A 13,933-nucleotide genomic window follows, 5' to 3' on the forward strand; every position below is an offset into this window, starting at 1 on the left:
TCCAGAGAAATCTCTTCTTTGCGTTTTTAAATGTTTTTATCACTCAAAAGAGCATCCCCTAGACACTATAATACAGTGGAATGTCACTCAGCCATAAAAAAGAGTGAAATAATGCCACCTGCAGCAACAGGGATGGACCTAGAGATGATCATACTGGGTGAAGTCGGTCAGACAGAGAAAGACAAATACCATATGACATCACTTATATGTGGAATCTAAAATATGACACAAATGAATCTATGAAACAGAAGCAGACTCACAGACATAGAAGAGAAGCTTATAGTTACCAAAGGGGGTGGGGGAGGGATAAATTAGGAGTTTGAGATTAGCAGATACACACTATTATATATAAAATAACCAACAAGGACCTACCGTATAGCACAGGGAACTATATTCAGTATCTATCTCATAATAACCTATGATGAAAAGAATCTGAAAAAGAATATATGTCTAACTGAATTGCTGTGCTGTACACCTGGAACTAACACAACCCTGGAAATCAACTATACTTCATTAAAAAATAATCCCACAGAAAATTTCTCATACATCTTTTAAGACTCATTTACTCCATAGATCACCTCTGTCCTTTCTTTTTCTTGTCATTTGTCTGTTGAAGAACCTGGGCCTTTGATCACAGAATTTCCCACTGTCTGGCTTTGCGGGTGGAACTTCCACGTCTGCTGGTTCCTCTTCATAAGTTAGCAACTGTTGAGGCTGAACACCTCTACCTATGATTTCGCTGTGGACAGCAGAATGGTGAGATTCTAATTCTATCATTGGTTTTCCTTTGTTAAGCAGAATACCTTTATGAAAAGATAATGAAGTGGTTCCATCACAGCCTCTGAGGATGACAAATTCTTTTTTCTCTTTTAATATCATGATGAACTCCCAGATTGAAACATATCTGATGGATTTCAAGCCACCGTAATGATTATATTTATTAAAGCTCGAATTGTTCCATCTTCGACCAGTGGGAGTACCTTCAGGTTGGCTCCTGAGTCCCTTTGATAACTTCCGTGTGGAGCAGTGTCACTACGAAGGCTTCACTTCGGTGCTGGCCGCTTGCTTTCAAGGGTCTTTGTCACATGTCTCTCACTTCCAGAAGCCCAGAAACCTGGTTTCACCTACTCAGCAAAGAGCTCCAAGAACACGTTATTTCTGCTTTTCTTTTCTTTTTTTTTTAACATCTTTATTGGGGTATAATTGCTTTACAATGGTGTGTTAGTTTCTGCTTTATAACCAAGTGAATCAGTTATACATATACATATGTCCCCATATCTCTTCCCTCTTGCGTCTCCCTCCCTCCCACCCTCCCTATCCCACCCCTCCAGGCGGTCACAAAGCACGGAGCTGATCTCCCTGTGCTATGTGGCTGCTTCCCACTAGCTATCTATTTTACGTTTGGTAGTGTACTTATGTCCATGCCACTCTCTCGCTTTGTCACAGCTTACCCTTCCCCCCCCCATATCCTCAAGTCCGTTCTCTAGTAGGTCTGTGTCTTTATTCCTGTCTTACCCCTAGGTTCTTCATGACATTTTTTTTCGTAGATTCCATATATGTGTGTTAGCATACGGTATTTGTCTCTCTCTTTCTGACTTACTTCACTCTGTATGACAGACTCTAGGTCTATCCACCTCATTACAAATAGCTCAATTTCGTTTCTTTTTATGACTGAGTAATATTCCATTCTATATATGTGCCACATCTTCTTTATCCATTCATCAGATGATGGGCACTTAGGTTGTTTCCATCTCCGGGCTGTTGTAAATAGAGCTGCAATGAACGTTGTGGTACATGACTCTTTTTGAATTATGGTTTTCTCAGGGTATATGCCCAGTAGTGGGACTGCTGGGTCGTATGGTAGTTCTTTTATTTGTAGTTTTTTTATATTTATTTATTTGTAGTTTTTTAAGGAACCTCCAAGCCTGTGGGAGGGCGTGCTGGTGAGTTTCGCACGCAGGCTGTGCTAGGCGCTGCTGCTTCCTTGGCCCTTCTTCAGCGTCAGCTCGGCTACCACGTCGCCCCGGAGGATGTCTCTTGTGTATGCCCGTAGCATTTTGGCTCTCCCTTATTGTAGCACTGATCTCGCTGACTGCAGTTGCCTGTTTATCCACGTGCCCACTTCCCCTGCTGCCCACGAGACTGAGTGGCAGGGCCCGTGGCTTGTTGACCAGTGGCTAGCATATTAGGGTGCCAACAGATAATTGCTGAATGAATGTCTGTGTCATTCTTCTCCTACCAGGCCGCTCCTTACCCGGGCTTGAAATCTATCCATTTCATATTTCCACGCCTCTCGGCATCCCAGCTACATGGTGAGCTCTTTCAGGGACCAGTTCTAACCCCCTTCCCCATCTCCACCATCTGGCAGGATGCATTGTGGACCCCTCCCCCCCTGCCCACCAACACTGCTATTAAAGGATAAGAAATGTGTTTCTATAAAACTAAGAGCAGTTAACTTGAAACTTGTTTCAGCATCCAATTTGACTTCCTCTTTTAGAATCATTTTTGGGAAGTACAACAAAGTTCCTCTTCACATTTCCCTACCAAAGTGGCCTTTGGAAAGTTTGGGGTACCCCGGGCACCCCAGGGCGTTCTCTCATCCTGACGGTGATGCGGGAGCTCCTTCCACCCCATCCAGTACCATGTTTTTGTGACAGGAATTTACTGAATGATTAATGCTTCTCTCCCTCGTCCATCACTCCCAGGAGCCTACAAACATGCTGTTATTTCTCTTGTCTTAAAAACAAGGACTTAATTACACTGCTTTGTCCCTCTTCCAAGTGGCCAGATCTCTCCTTAGAGCTTTACACCATCATTGAAGGCACGGTTTCCTCCTCTCTGTCCCAACCCCGTGTGGGGTGACCGCCACCCTTCTGATGCTGCCTCTTGCCATGGCCTCAAAGCAGCTTTCAATTCTGAGCCATGATTGCAGGTCGGGTGTGAGAGCCCCCTCTCCCTCTTCATGGCCTCATCAGATGCTCTGCTGCCTCAGATCTCCCAGCCCCTGGGCAGGAAGGGAGCTGAGAACACTGCACACGGTGCCCTTTCCCTTTTCTCCCGGCCTCTGGATGAAAGCTGGTGGGCATATAAACATGTCAGGCACACCTGAAGCTGCAGTGGCACGCAGAGCATCATTCTCTTTTCTTTTTTGGTCATGGTAAGCTTTGCCAGACCATCTGACCTCAAGGTTTGGCTCTCCCATATTCCTGTAGCACTAAAGGCAGTTCCCTCCTATTGTTACGGTGCTTCTCCGCAGGGAATAGAGGATCCTTTAGGCCAGACAGTGCCTGCCCCGCGCCCCGGCCCCCAGCCCTCATGACAGGCTGACCTAGGGGGGTGGATGCAGAAGTGTCTTCCATCTTTACAAAAAAATCCCTGGACCCCAGAGCTCTCCCCCTTTACCGTCAGACGTCTCTAAAGAATTGCCCACAGTCCCCTCTCTCTTTTTTTTAACTTCATATTTAGTGAACCTTCCACCCTCACTTGAGTTCAAATCTATTCGTACAGCTTCTTAGCTGTGTGACCTTGGGCTCATGAATTTCTCTGAACCTCAATGTTTTCATACATAAAATGGACATAAAAATAGCTACCTGTCCCATGGGATAGTTTTGGAGATGAAATAGGTTGTGGTAAAGCCCTTAGAAAACAGTCTGTCACATAGGAAACAGAACCAGCACGTTACTTAATTCTCTGAGAATTGTGCTTGTATTTTAATCTTCATTTTGGGGGTTTTACAGAAAGACAATCACATCAACTTCAGCTAATGGTAACCCTCTTTCCTCTCCAATGTACACTATTCTTCTTTTCTTGTTGAGCAATTCTCTACAAGTCAAATGACCACATTAGACGGCACTGATTTGAGTGTATGATACTGGCTTTTGGCTTGAGGTAGACAGTGATAAGAAAGCTTCCTTCTTGTTCTGCATTATTGTTTTTTTTAAAAAAATGCATGGGCACACATAAATTTGCACTGCACGCCTTTGCTGCATCACTTGTGATGACTGCATAGCTCTCATCAACCTGGGGGTGTGAGTCTCATCACTACGCTCCCCAGTGATGACCGATCATTAAAATCACTGGTGAAAGGCGACTTGAAGAGGCTGCGTGGGTCCTTTCAGACAACGCCGCCGGCTGGGCCTCGCACCTCACTGTTACGGTGGGCAGTGTCCTCGTCCGGCCGGCAGAGTCTGAGAAGCCGTGTCCTCTTGCCTCCCCGCAGGCCTGGCGCAGGCGCTGGTTCGTGCTGCGGCGGGGCCGCCTGAGCGGCGACCGCGACGTCCTGGAGTACTACCGAAGCCAGCGCGCCCGCAAGCCCATCCGCACCATCGACCTCAGCGAGTGCGCCGTCTGGAAGCACGCGGGCCCGGGCTTCGTTCGTAAGGAATTCCAGAACCATTTCGTGTTCATTGTCAAGACTGCATCTCGCACGTTCTATCTGGTGGCCAAGACCGAGGAAGAAATGCAGGTGTGGGTGCACAGCATCAGTCAGGTCTGCAACCTCGGCCACCTGGATGACAGCGCAGGTAAGAGCGGACAGGGGGCTCCCGAGGCTAAGGGCGGGCGGGGGCCGCTGCGCTTGTGCCAAGGAGCTCCGGAAAGGACCCGGCGGCCGAGCCACGAGCCACGTGCGCTGCCCCCGGAGCGTGACAGGCCACTTCGGTGGCTTCAAAGCCTCACCTTGGCTTTGCTCTCGTGAGCTACAGGGAGCGCATACAGTGAAAGCAAAACGTGGGTGGGGACGTCCTGTACAGCTCTGATTTTCCCCATGCTGCTGCTGCCGGTTTTTCTAGAAATATCAAATATCGCTGTCTTTAAAAGATTCTAGGAACTCCAGCTTTTCTGTTGCCTACCGGGTTGTTCAGTACTAGAAGGTAGAAAGAACTAAGCTACTTGTCTTGGGCAGGTAACGTTTCCTCTTATCTCCAAGTGGCTCAAGGTCTCTGCAACGGAAATGAGCTGTAAGTTTGCTGTGAGCCATTTCTGGGCAGTGGAAGCAAATGACCCATGAGGCTCTTTTTCTCTCACCCTTGCTCTCTCTCTTTTATACACACACGCGCACACACACACACACACACATACTGCCCTTTCTATATAATGTACTGGGTATAAAGCTCTTGGGCTTACAGTGAACTCTCCTTCATGGATTTTGTTCTTGAGGCCCTGGCACCATGCCCTGATCTTCAAACTATGAGACTTCGAGTCTGCTTTCTTTTAGTCTCTTAGTCTAGCCCGCAGAACCTTACCCCTAAATCCCATGGTCTACGGTTGCTTCAGCATTTCCGTCCTTACTGGTGCTTATCATCTTCCACTGAAATACCCACATTCTAACGCTAGGTGGCGCCGAAGAGTCAGAGTTGCATCTCTCTTTAGACAGACGTGAGGGTGTGTGCGCTTCCTGCCAGCAAAGTCCTTTTCTTTTCATGAGCCAGGGAAGCTTACTAAGTGAAGCTACTCAGTCACGCCGCTGCTCACTCTTCACCCCAGTCCATACATTCTGCCCACACCAGATACATATTTTTGTGTCATGTTATGTGTCTCCTCTGTTTGTTTCCTCATCTGGGAGTTATGCTAAAATATAGATACATAACATGTGTCCCGATATCCTAAGGGGGAACAGAAACAAGTAAGGCACCAGGCATAAAACAGAAAGCTCTGGCCTGAAGTTGGAGGAAGCCGGAACCCCCCATGACCTCTTTTGTTCCCTGTAGCCCCCCTCAGTTTTGACGAGGATGTAGGGGCTAACTGGTCATCTGAGAACCAAGCCTGTATTAGCTCGTCTCATCCCCAGACGGATTCTGTGGCATATGTAGCATGAACATAAGCACTTTACAGATAAGGAAGCTTGGAGCAAGCGGGTAACTTGCCCGAGGTCAGGACAGCTATATACTAGAGCCTGGACTTGAACCCAGACAGTTCTGGACGACTCTGACTCAGGAATCCTGCATTCCTGCCAACTTGGTTCAAAAGGGAAATAGAAGCAGGCCTTTCGTTGGGAGTTTATGAATGTGGGCTTTCCAGCCATCACAACTCTTTATTTCTTTCATTCCTTTTCTTAGACATCACTAACAGTCAATCATTAACGCTGTGAGGGCAGAGTTAGAACGGTTCCAGGCACACAGTAGGTGGAAGAGTAGGTATCTATATAGACATAAATAGACATATATCTACATATGCATGTCTGCATATGTGCCCAAATGCTTATGTAAGTCCATGTACATATATTTATTATGCATAAATGTGTGCGTATATATATATAAAATGTAAGTATATTTGTTGAGTGAATAAACAGTGATGCAGAGCTGTGGCCGAGGGCCATGAAGAGGCTGTGTGAAGACTATCTAACTGCAGATTTTTAGGCCAAGAGTCCTTGGGTTTTTTGCTCTTAATTGATTCAGCACTTCACTCTTGGAACATTGGCCTTCTTCCCCAGACATTGTTTATAGCTTGGGGAAACGGTCTCCATCAGTACAAACACCAGCTGTGATTTGCATCTTCTCTTTGGCCTCTTAGATGCCATTTGAGAAACTGTGTTCTAGCCATTCTTAAACATTCAGCTGGGAAATGATTTCTCCTGCAGATTGTGTGGAGAGTGGCTCTCGCGCACCTTCCTGCGTGCAGCCCTCTGCCGCCAGCTCCCTTTGCACCGCCCCTGCTGTCAGCTCCCTGCCAAGAGATGACCCAAGCACTAGTACTGTAGCCACTGAGGAAACCGGAAGTGAGTCAGAGTTTCTCTTCCTTCCTGATTATCTGATTCTATCCAACTGCGAGACGGGAAGACTGCACCACGCCAGGTACGCCTCCAGCTGTTTAGCTGTAGCATCTTCTAGCGGGTGTATGTGCACTCCCCTCTCTTCCTGCTGCCGTCAGGGCAGGGGCAGATCCCTATCAACCACTGCCGAGGCCGAAGCTTGTGGCACACCAAGCAGAGTGACTCATGCATTTCAGCATTTTCATACGTACCTTACGCTTAGAGGATGAAACAAATCAACGAGCCATTTTTTCCCCCTGCATCAAGGGGTTGGTGTCACTGAGTGTGGTAGAGGCGACATTAGAGGCATGGGTGGGTGGGTGCCGAGGGTGTAGCAGTATCAACTACCGCTGCCGGGGACTCGCTGCCTCTCAGTCAAATGTATGTGCTTTTCTTCCATCAGTCTCCCCACCAGATGTGACAGCTGGTCAAACTCGGAGCGCTCACTGGAACAGGGGTCCTTCGACGACGTTTTTGTGGACGGCCCGCAGCCACTGCCCTCCGGGAACCTGGCCTGCCCCTCACGCCCTGGGAACAGTTCTCAAGAGGCCCCTTCCACGAGGCCCCCGGCTGCCCTGATCTGCACGAGACATGTCAATGGCCCGTCCAGGGACCACTTTTCTTTACCGGTGCTGGAAACTTCCTTAAACTCCACCGTCCAGGTAGATCAAAACCAAGCTTCCTTGCCCTACGGGGTAAAAGAACTAGATGTTATGTCCAACACGCCACCTCCCCGCCCCCCCAAGCCAAGCCATCTCTCTGAACGGCGCCATGAGGAGCAGCTCCTGTGCGGTGGGCCCAGTAGCATCAAGAAGCCGGAAGGCACTGTGGTACCGAGAAGAATCTCTCTCTCTGGTTTAGATAACATGAGAACCTGGAAAGGTAAGTGTCAGATGCTAAGCTTCGGTACCGAGAGAAGCCTGGCTTCTCTTTCCTCCTTGTGTCCACATGAGGACGTTGTCCAGCGTCCTTTGCTCAGGCCAGTCCAGTGTCCCGGCAGGGTCAGGCTCTGGGTGGAAGCGCACACCCCGAGCAGCAGCCCTCACTCCCAGGCTCCCCACCCGCCCCACCGGGAGAGGCATGCGTGGGTCCCTGTAGGTGCTGAAAGAAGTCAGATCCCTGGCCCCCTAGTCACGCCCTTGCACACACGGGACCACGCTCCTGGTGTTTGTTCGGAGCCACTCCGGGACCCACTTGGTACAGAAGGCGGTGTCTTTTGCCAAAGCTGGGCCCAGTTCCATCCGTTTCCTTTCACATGCAGACTGAGCACTGAGGTGGGAGGCCATACCTCTTGTCTCTATGTTTTAACAATCCAATCAGCCTCATCCATCATCCCACCTGACATGTTCTTTCCAAATTCTACCTGGCTGAAGTGATGTGGCCTTTTGCCAAGCTATCACCATCAAGGTGATGCTAACCTAGCCCTATCAGCTTGGTCCCTGTTTGGCCTTTTTCTGGAACTCTGTTGCTTCTCACAGGGTTGCCTTGCATGCGCACTCTCTCTCTCTCCCTCCCTCTCTCTCCCTCACTCTCCCTCTCTCCCCTCTCCTCTTCTCTATCTCCATCCAAACGTTGGATTCTTTCACAGGAAGGTAAACAAAGGCTAAAACTCATTGAAATGGAGGTTTTGACCATGAAACAAAGACCAAAACAACAGTGCTGGATGGAAGCCAAATGGCTCTGGTAAGGCAGAGGGGACGCGTCCCATGGACTGTTGTGCCCTCCACATGGAGCTCCCCCCGGAACCGATGTCTGTACGTGGCGGCAGAGTGGGGTCAGGTTCGCTATCATCCTCGTGGGGCTCCAGTGACCTGGCAGCCGCGATTGTCCCCGAGGCCCTCCAGCCCCCCTCTGCCATCGGTGAAGTGCCCGTGGCGGGGAGTCCGCATCTCAGCTCTGCTGTCTCCCATCGGGCCCCTGCCCCAGCCTGCACCACTGCCAGTCTCTTTTTTGGGGGGGGGAGGGGCTACTAAATTATTTTATTGGAAGGAATAGTAGAAATGAAAGAACTTAAGTGGGTGTTTTGGTACAACTTATAGAAAAGGTAAAGGTAACCACGACATTCATGCCCCGCCTGGGCGACCAGGGAAGTCACCCGCCGAGGCTGGCTCGTCACCGTGTTCCAAGGTGTGCTTGTCAGAGAGACACAAGCTGGTGTCGTGGTCACCCAGTTCGTTGATGGATCTCACCTCTTATTCAGGTGATGAGTCTCAGTGAAATGACACAAGCTGGGGGTCGTGTTGTCAGTCGTCACTTTTTTCCAAGTGCAACACATTCTGTTGCATTCAGCTGCTTGCTCTCCAAGTCGTCATGGTTTAATTTCTTGATTTCATGACGATTTTGGGATTCAGCCAACTTGTTGGTTCTGCCCAAACAGTGTCGAACAGGAAGAATTTCTGGAAACGATTAAACAATACAGAAATACATACTGTCTCTTCTTTTTAAAGCATAAATGAAATCTGAATATATTTACTGTAATACAACTCGTTATCCTGAGATCACACCACCACCATTCTTGCCTGCCTCTAATCTGTTTTCCACACGCAGTCAAGTGGTATCTTAAAAAAGGTAAATCAGATAGTCAGTTCCTTGCTAAAAACCAATCTAGGGCTTCCCTGGTGGCGCAGTGGTTGAGAGTCCGCCTGCCGATGCAGGGGACACGGGTTCGTGCCCCGGTCCGGGAAGATCCCACGTGCCGCGGAGTGGCTGGGCCCGTGGGCCATGGCCGCTAAGCCTGCGTGTCCGGAGCCTGTGCTCCGCAACGGGAGAGGCCACAACGGTGAGAGGCCTGTGTACCGCAAAAAAAGAAAAACGAAAAACAATCTAACGACTTCTCTTTGCACTTGGGATAAAATCTAAATTTCTTAGCATAGCGTGCAAGGCGCACTGGGATCTATCATGCCTACATCCCTTATCCTTCTTTTATTTTTCTTCCGGTTTTATTGAGCTGTAATTGATGTACAGCACTGTATGAGTTTAAGGAATACAGAATGATCTGACTTACATACATCATGAAATGATGACCACAGTAAGTTTTGTGAGCATCTGTCATCTCGTGTAGATACAACATTAAACAAATAGAAAAAAAATTTCCTTCTGATGAGAACTCTTAGGAGTTACTCTTTCTGTGGTACGCGGGCCCCTCACTGTTGTGGCCTCCCCCGTTGCGGAGCACAGGCTCCGGACGTGCAGGCTCAGTAGTTGTGGCTCACGGGCCCAGCCGCTCCGCGGCATGTGGGATCTTCCCGGACCGGGGCACGAACCCGCGTCCCCTGCATCGGCAGGTGGCCTCTCAACCGCTGCGCCACCAGGGAAGCCCAGGAGTTACTCTTGTTAACAGCTTTCATAGATGACACACAGCACTGTTATTTCTATTTATCTTGTCCTGCATTCCATCCCTAGTACTTATTTTTCTTAGAACTGGAGGTTTGTACTTTTTGACCACCTTCAGACCTTCATCCAGTTCCCCCTCCCCCAATGCCATACTCTCAACTAGGAGTGAAAGCGCAGAGTCCTAGCCGCTGAGCCACCAGGGGATTCCCCTTCTTATTTTATTTCTGTCTGTGCTTTACATGGTTTTAGTGAAGGCTTGCACATCTCATTAATGTATCCCCACGCATTTGTTATTTTTACGGGATTGCGAATGGCGTTTTACTTTAAATAATTTCTTTGCAAATAAATCAGCTTTATATTTTGATTGTGTATCTACCTTCTCTAAACTATGTATTTATTTGCGTTTTCTTTGTATACAAACATATCACATGCAAATACTAATAACTTTGTGTTTTCTTTTATAACATATCTTTCAGTTTCTTTTTCTTATGTCAGTGCTTGGGCTAGGAAGGCCAGGACATCTTTGAATAGTAGTATTAATTACAGGTATCCTTGCCTTATTCCCAGTCTCACACGGAAAGCTTCCAGTGTCTCACCATTCTAATGTGGTTTGCAGCAGACTTTTGTAAACACCATTCATTAGATTAAGGACATTCTCTGATATTCCTACTTTGCCAAATGTTATGTTTAAAAATCATGAAAGGGTATTGAATTTATTGAAACATTTTATGATCATGTGATCTTTTTTTCCCTTTATCCTGTTAACGTGAAGAACTTCACTGGCCAATTATTTTTCGCAGTATAGTTGGTTTACAATATTATATTAGTTTCAGGTGTATAGCATAGTGATTCAGTATTTTTACAGATTATACTCCATTAAAAGTTATTACAGGGAATTCCCTGGCAGCCCAGTGGTTAGGATTCAGGGCTCTCACTGCCGGGGCCCGGGTTCAGTCCCCGGTTGGGGAACTGAGATCCTGCAATCTGCGTAGCATGGCCAAAAAAAAAAAGTTATTCCAAAGTAATGGCTATACTTCCCTGTGCTGTACAATATATCCTTGTTGCTTATCTATTTTATACATAGTAGTTTGTACCTCTTAATCCCCTACCTTATCTTGCCCCTCCCCCTTTCCCTCTCCCCACTGGTAAACACTAGTTTGTTCTCTATATCTATGAGTCTGCTTCCGTTTGGCTATAATACATTTATTTGTTTTGAGTCTGCTTCCGTTTTGCTATAATACATTTATTTGTTTTATTTTTTAGATTCCACATACAAATGATATCATACAGTATTTGTCTTTCTCTGTCTGACTTACTTATTTCACTAAGCATAAGAGCCATCCACATTACTGCAAATGGTAGAATTTCATTCCTTTTTATGGCTGAGTAATATTCCATTGTATATATGTACCACATCTTCTTTATCCATTCCTCTGTTGATGGACACTTAGGTTGCTTCCATGTCTTGGCTATTTTAAATACTGCTGCTATGAACATTGGGGTGTATGTGTCTTTTCGAATTAGAGTTTTCATTTTTTCCTGATATTTGCCCAGCAGTGGGATTGCTGGATCATATGGTAGCTCTAGTTTTAGTTTTCTGAGGAACCTTCATGCTATTTTCCATAGTGACTACACCAATTTACATTTCCACCAACAGTGTACAAGGGTTCCCTTCTATCCGCATCCTCACCAGCCTTTGTTATTTGTTGCCTTTTTTTTTTTTTTGCGGTACACGGGCCTCTCACTGTTGTGGCCTCCTCCGTTGCGGAGCACAGGCTCCAGACACGCAGGCTCAGCGGCCATGGCTCACGGGCCCAGCCGCTCCGCGGCATGTGGGATCTTCCCGGACCGGGGCACGAACCCGTGTCCCCTGCATCGGCAGGCGGACTCTCAACCACTGCGCCACCAGGGAAGCCCTTGTTGCCTTTTGATGATAGCCATTCTGACAGGTATGACGTGATACCTCATTGTGGTTTTCTAATAATTAGAAATTTGGAGCATCTTTTCACGTGCCTGTTGGCTATCTGTATGTTTTCTTTGGAAAAATGTCTATTCCCTTCTTTTGCCCATTCTTAAATCAGGTTGTTTGTTTTTTTGACATTGAGTTTTATGAGCTGTTTATATATTTTGAATATTAAACCCTTGTTGGTCATATCATGTGCAAATATTTTCTCTCATTCTGCAGGTTGCTTTTTGTTTTGTTGGTGGTTTCCTTTGCTGTGCAAAAGCTTTTTAAGTTTAATTAGGTCCTGTTTGTTTATTTTGCCTTTATTTCTTTTCCTTAGAAGTTAGATCCAAAAAATATTGCTATGATTTATGGCAAAGAGTGTTCTATGTTCTCTTCTAGGAGTTTTATGGTTTCAGGTCTTGCAGTTAGGTCTTTAATCCGTTTTGAGTCTATTTTTGTTCGTGGTGTTAGGGAGTGTTCTAATTTCATTCTTTTACATGTAGCTGTCCAGCTTTCCCAGCACCACTTATTGAAGAGACTGTCTTTTCTCCACTGTATATTCTTGCCTCCTTTGTTGTAGATTCATTGACCATAGGTGTGTGGGTTTATTTCTGGGCTCTCTATTCTGTTGCATTGATCTATGTGTCTGTTTTTGTGGCAGTATCATGCTGTTTTGATTACTGTAGCTTTATAGTATTGTGTTAAGTCTGGGAGGGTTATGCCTCCTGCTTTGTTCTTTTCCCTCCGATCGCTTTGGCATTTCAGGGTCTTTCATAGTTTCATTCAGGGTCAAGATCCATATGAATTTTGGGATTATTTGTTCCAGTTCTGTGAAAAATATGGGTATTTTGCTAGGGATTGCATTGAATCTGTAGATTGCTTTGGGTCGTATGGACACTTTAACAATAGCAATTTGTCCAATCCAAGAGCGCAAGATGTCTTTTCATTAGTTTGTATCACCTTCAGTTTCCCTCATCAGTGTTGCATAGCTTTCAGAGTATAGGTCTTTCACCTCCTTGGTTAAGTTTATTCTTTTTGATGCGATTTTAAACAGGACCATTTTCTTGCTTTCTCTTTCTGATAGTTCATTATTAGTGTATAGAAATATGACAGATTTCTGTATATTAATCTTGTATGCTGCAACTTTGCTGAATTCATTTATCAGTTCTAATAGATTTTGTGGAGACTTTAGGGTTTTCTATATAAAGTATCATGTCATCAGCAAATACTGACTGTTTTACTTCTTCCTTTCCAATTTGGTTGCTTTTTATTTCTATTTCTTGTCTGACTGCTGTGGCTGGGACTTCCAATACTATGTTAAATAGAAGTGGCAAGAGTGGGCACCCTTGTCTTGTTCCTGAATTTCGAGGGAAGGCTTTCAGCGTTTCACTGTTAGCTGTGGGTTTGTCATAAATTCCCTTTATTGTGTTGAGATACGTCTCCTCCATACCCACCTTGAAGAGAGTGTTTATCATGAATGGATGTTGAATTTTATCAAATGATTTTTCTGCATCTATTGAGATGATCATGTGATTTTTATCCTTCCTTTTGTTAATGTGGTGTATCACATTGATTGATTTGCGAATATTGAACCATCCTTGTGTTTCTGGAATAAATCCAACTTGATTCTTTGATGCTATATGATCCTTTTTATATATTGTTGGATTTAGTTTGCTAATATTTATTAAGGATTTTTGCATCTATATTCATCAAAGATATTGACCTGTAATTTTCTTTTTCTGTAGTGTCTTTGTTTGGTTTTGGTATCAAGGTAATGGTGGCCTTGTAGAATGAATTTGGGAGTGTTCCGTCCTCTTCAATTATCTGGAATAGTTTGAGAAGGATAAGTATTAGTTCTTCTTTATATGTTTGTTAGAATTCCCCTGTGAAGCCATTTGGCCTTG

At 45.9% G+C, this 13,933-nt stretch overlaps 1 protein-coding gene across 3 annotated transcripts in view; it reads left to right on the forward strand.

The window, feature by feature from the left end:
* GAB3 (GRB2 associated binding protein 3) overlaps positions 1-13,933 on the forward strand; it is a 64,150-nt gene that overhangs the window by 25,031 nt on the left and 25,186 nt on the right. For all 3 annotated transcript variants that reach the window (XR_010939790.1, XR_010939791.1, XM_067722537.1), the window contains exons 2-4: positions 4,220-4,523; positions 6,578-6,791; positions 7,152-7,630. Coding sequence is in view for 1 of the 3 variants with exons in the window: in XM_067722537.1 (XP_067578638.1) it covers positions 4,220-4,523; positions 6,578-6,791; positions 7,152-7,630 (997 nt within the window). In the remaining 2 variants the exon portion in view is untranslated. The remainder of the gene's footprint in view (positions 1-4,219; positions 4,524-6,577; positions 6,792-7,151; positions 7,631-13,933) is intronic.

The sequence above is a fragment of the Pseudorca crassidens genome, chromosome X (genome assembly GCF_039906515.1).
Source record: "Pseudorca crassidens isolate mPseCra1 chromosome X, mPseCra1.hap1, whole genome shotgun sequence".
Lineage (NCBI taxonomy): Eukaryota > Metazoa > Chordata > Mammalia > Artiodactyla > Delphinidae > Pseudorca > Pseudorca crassidens.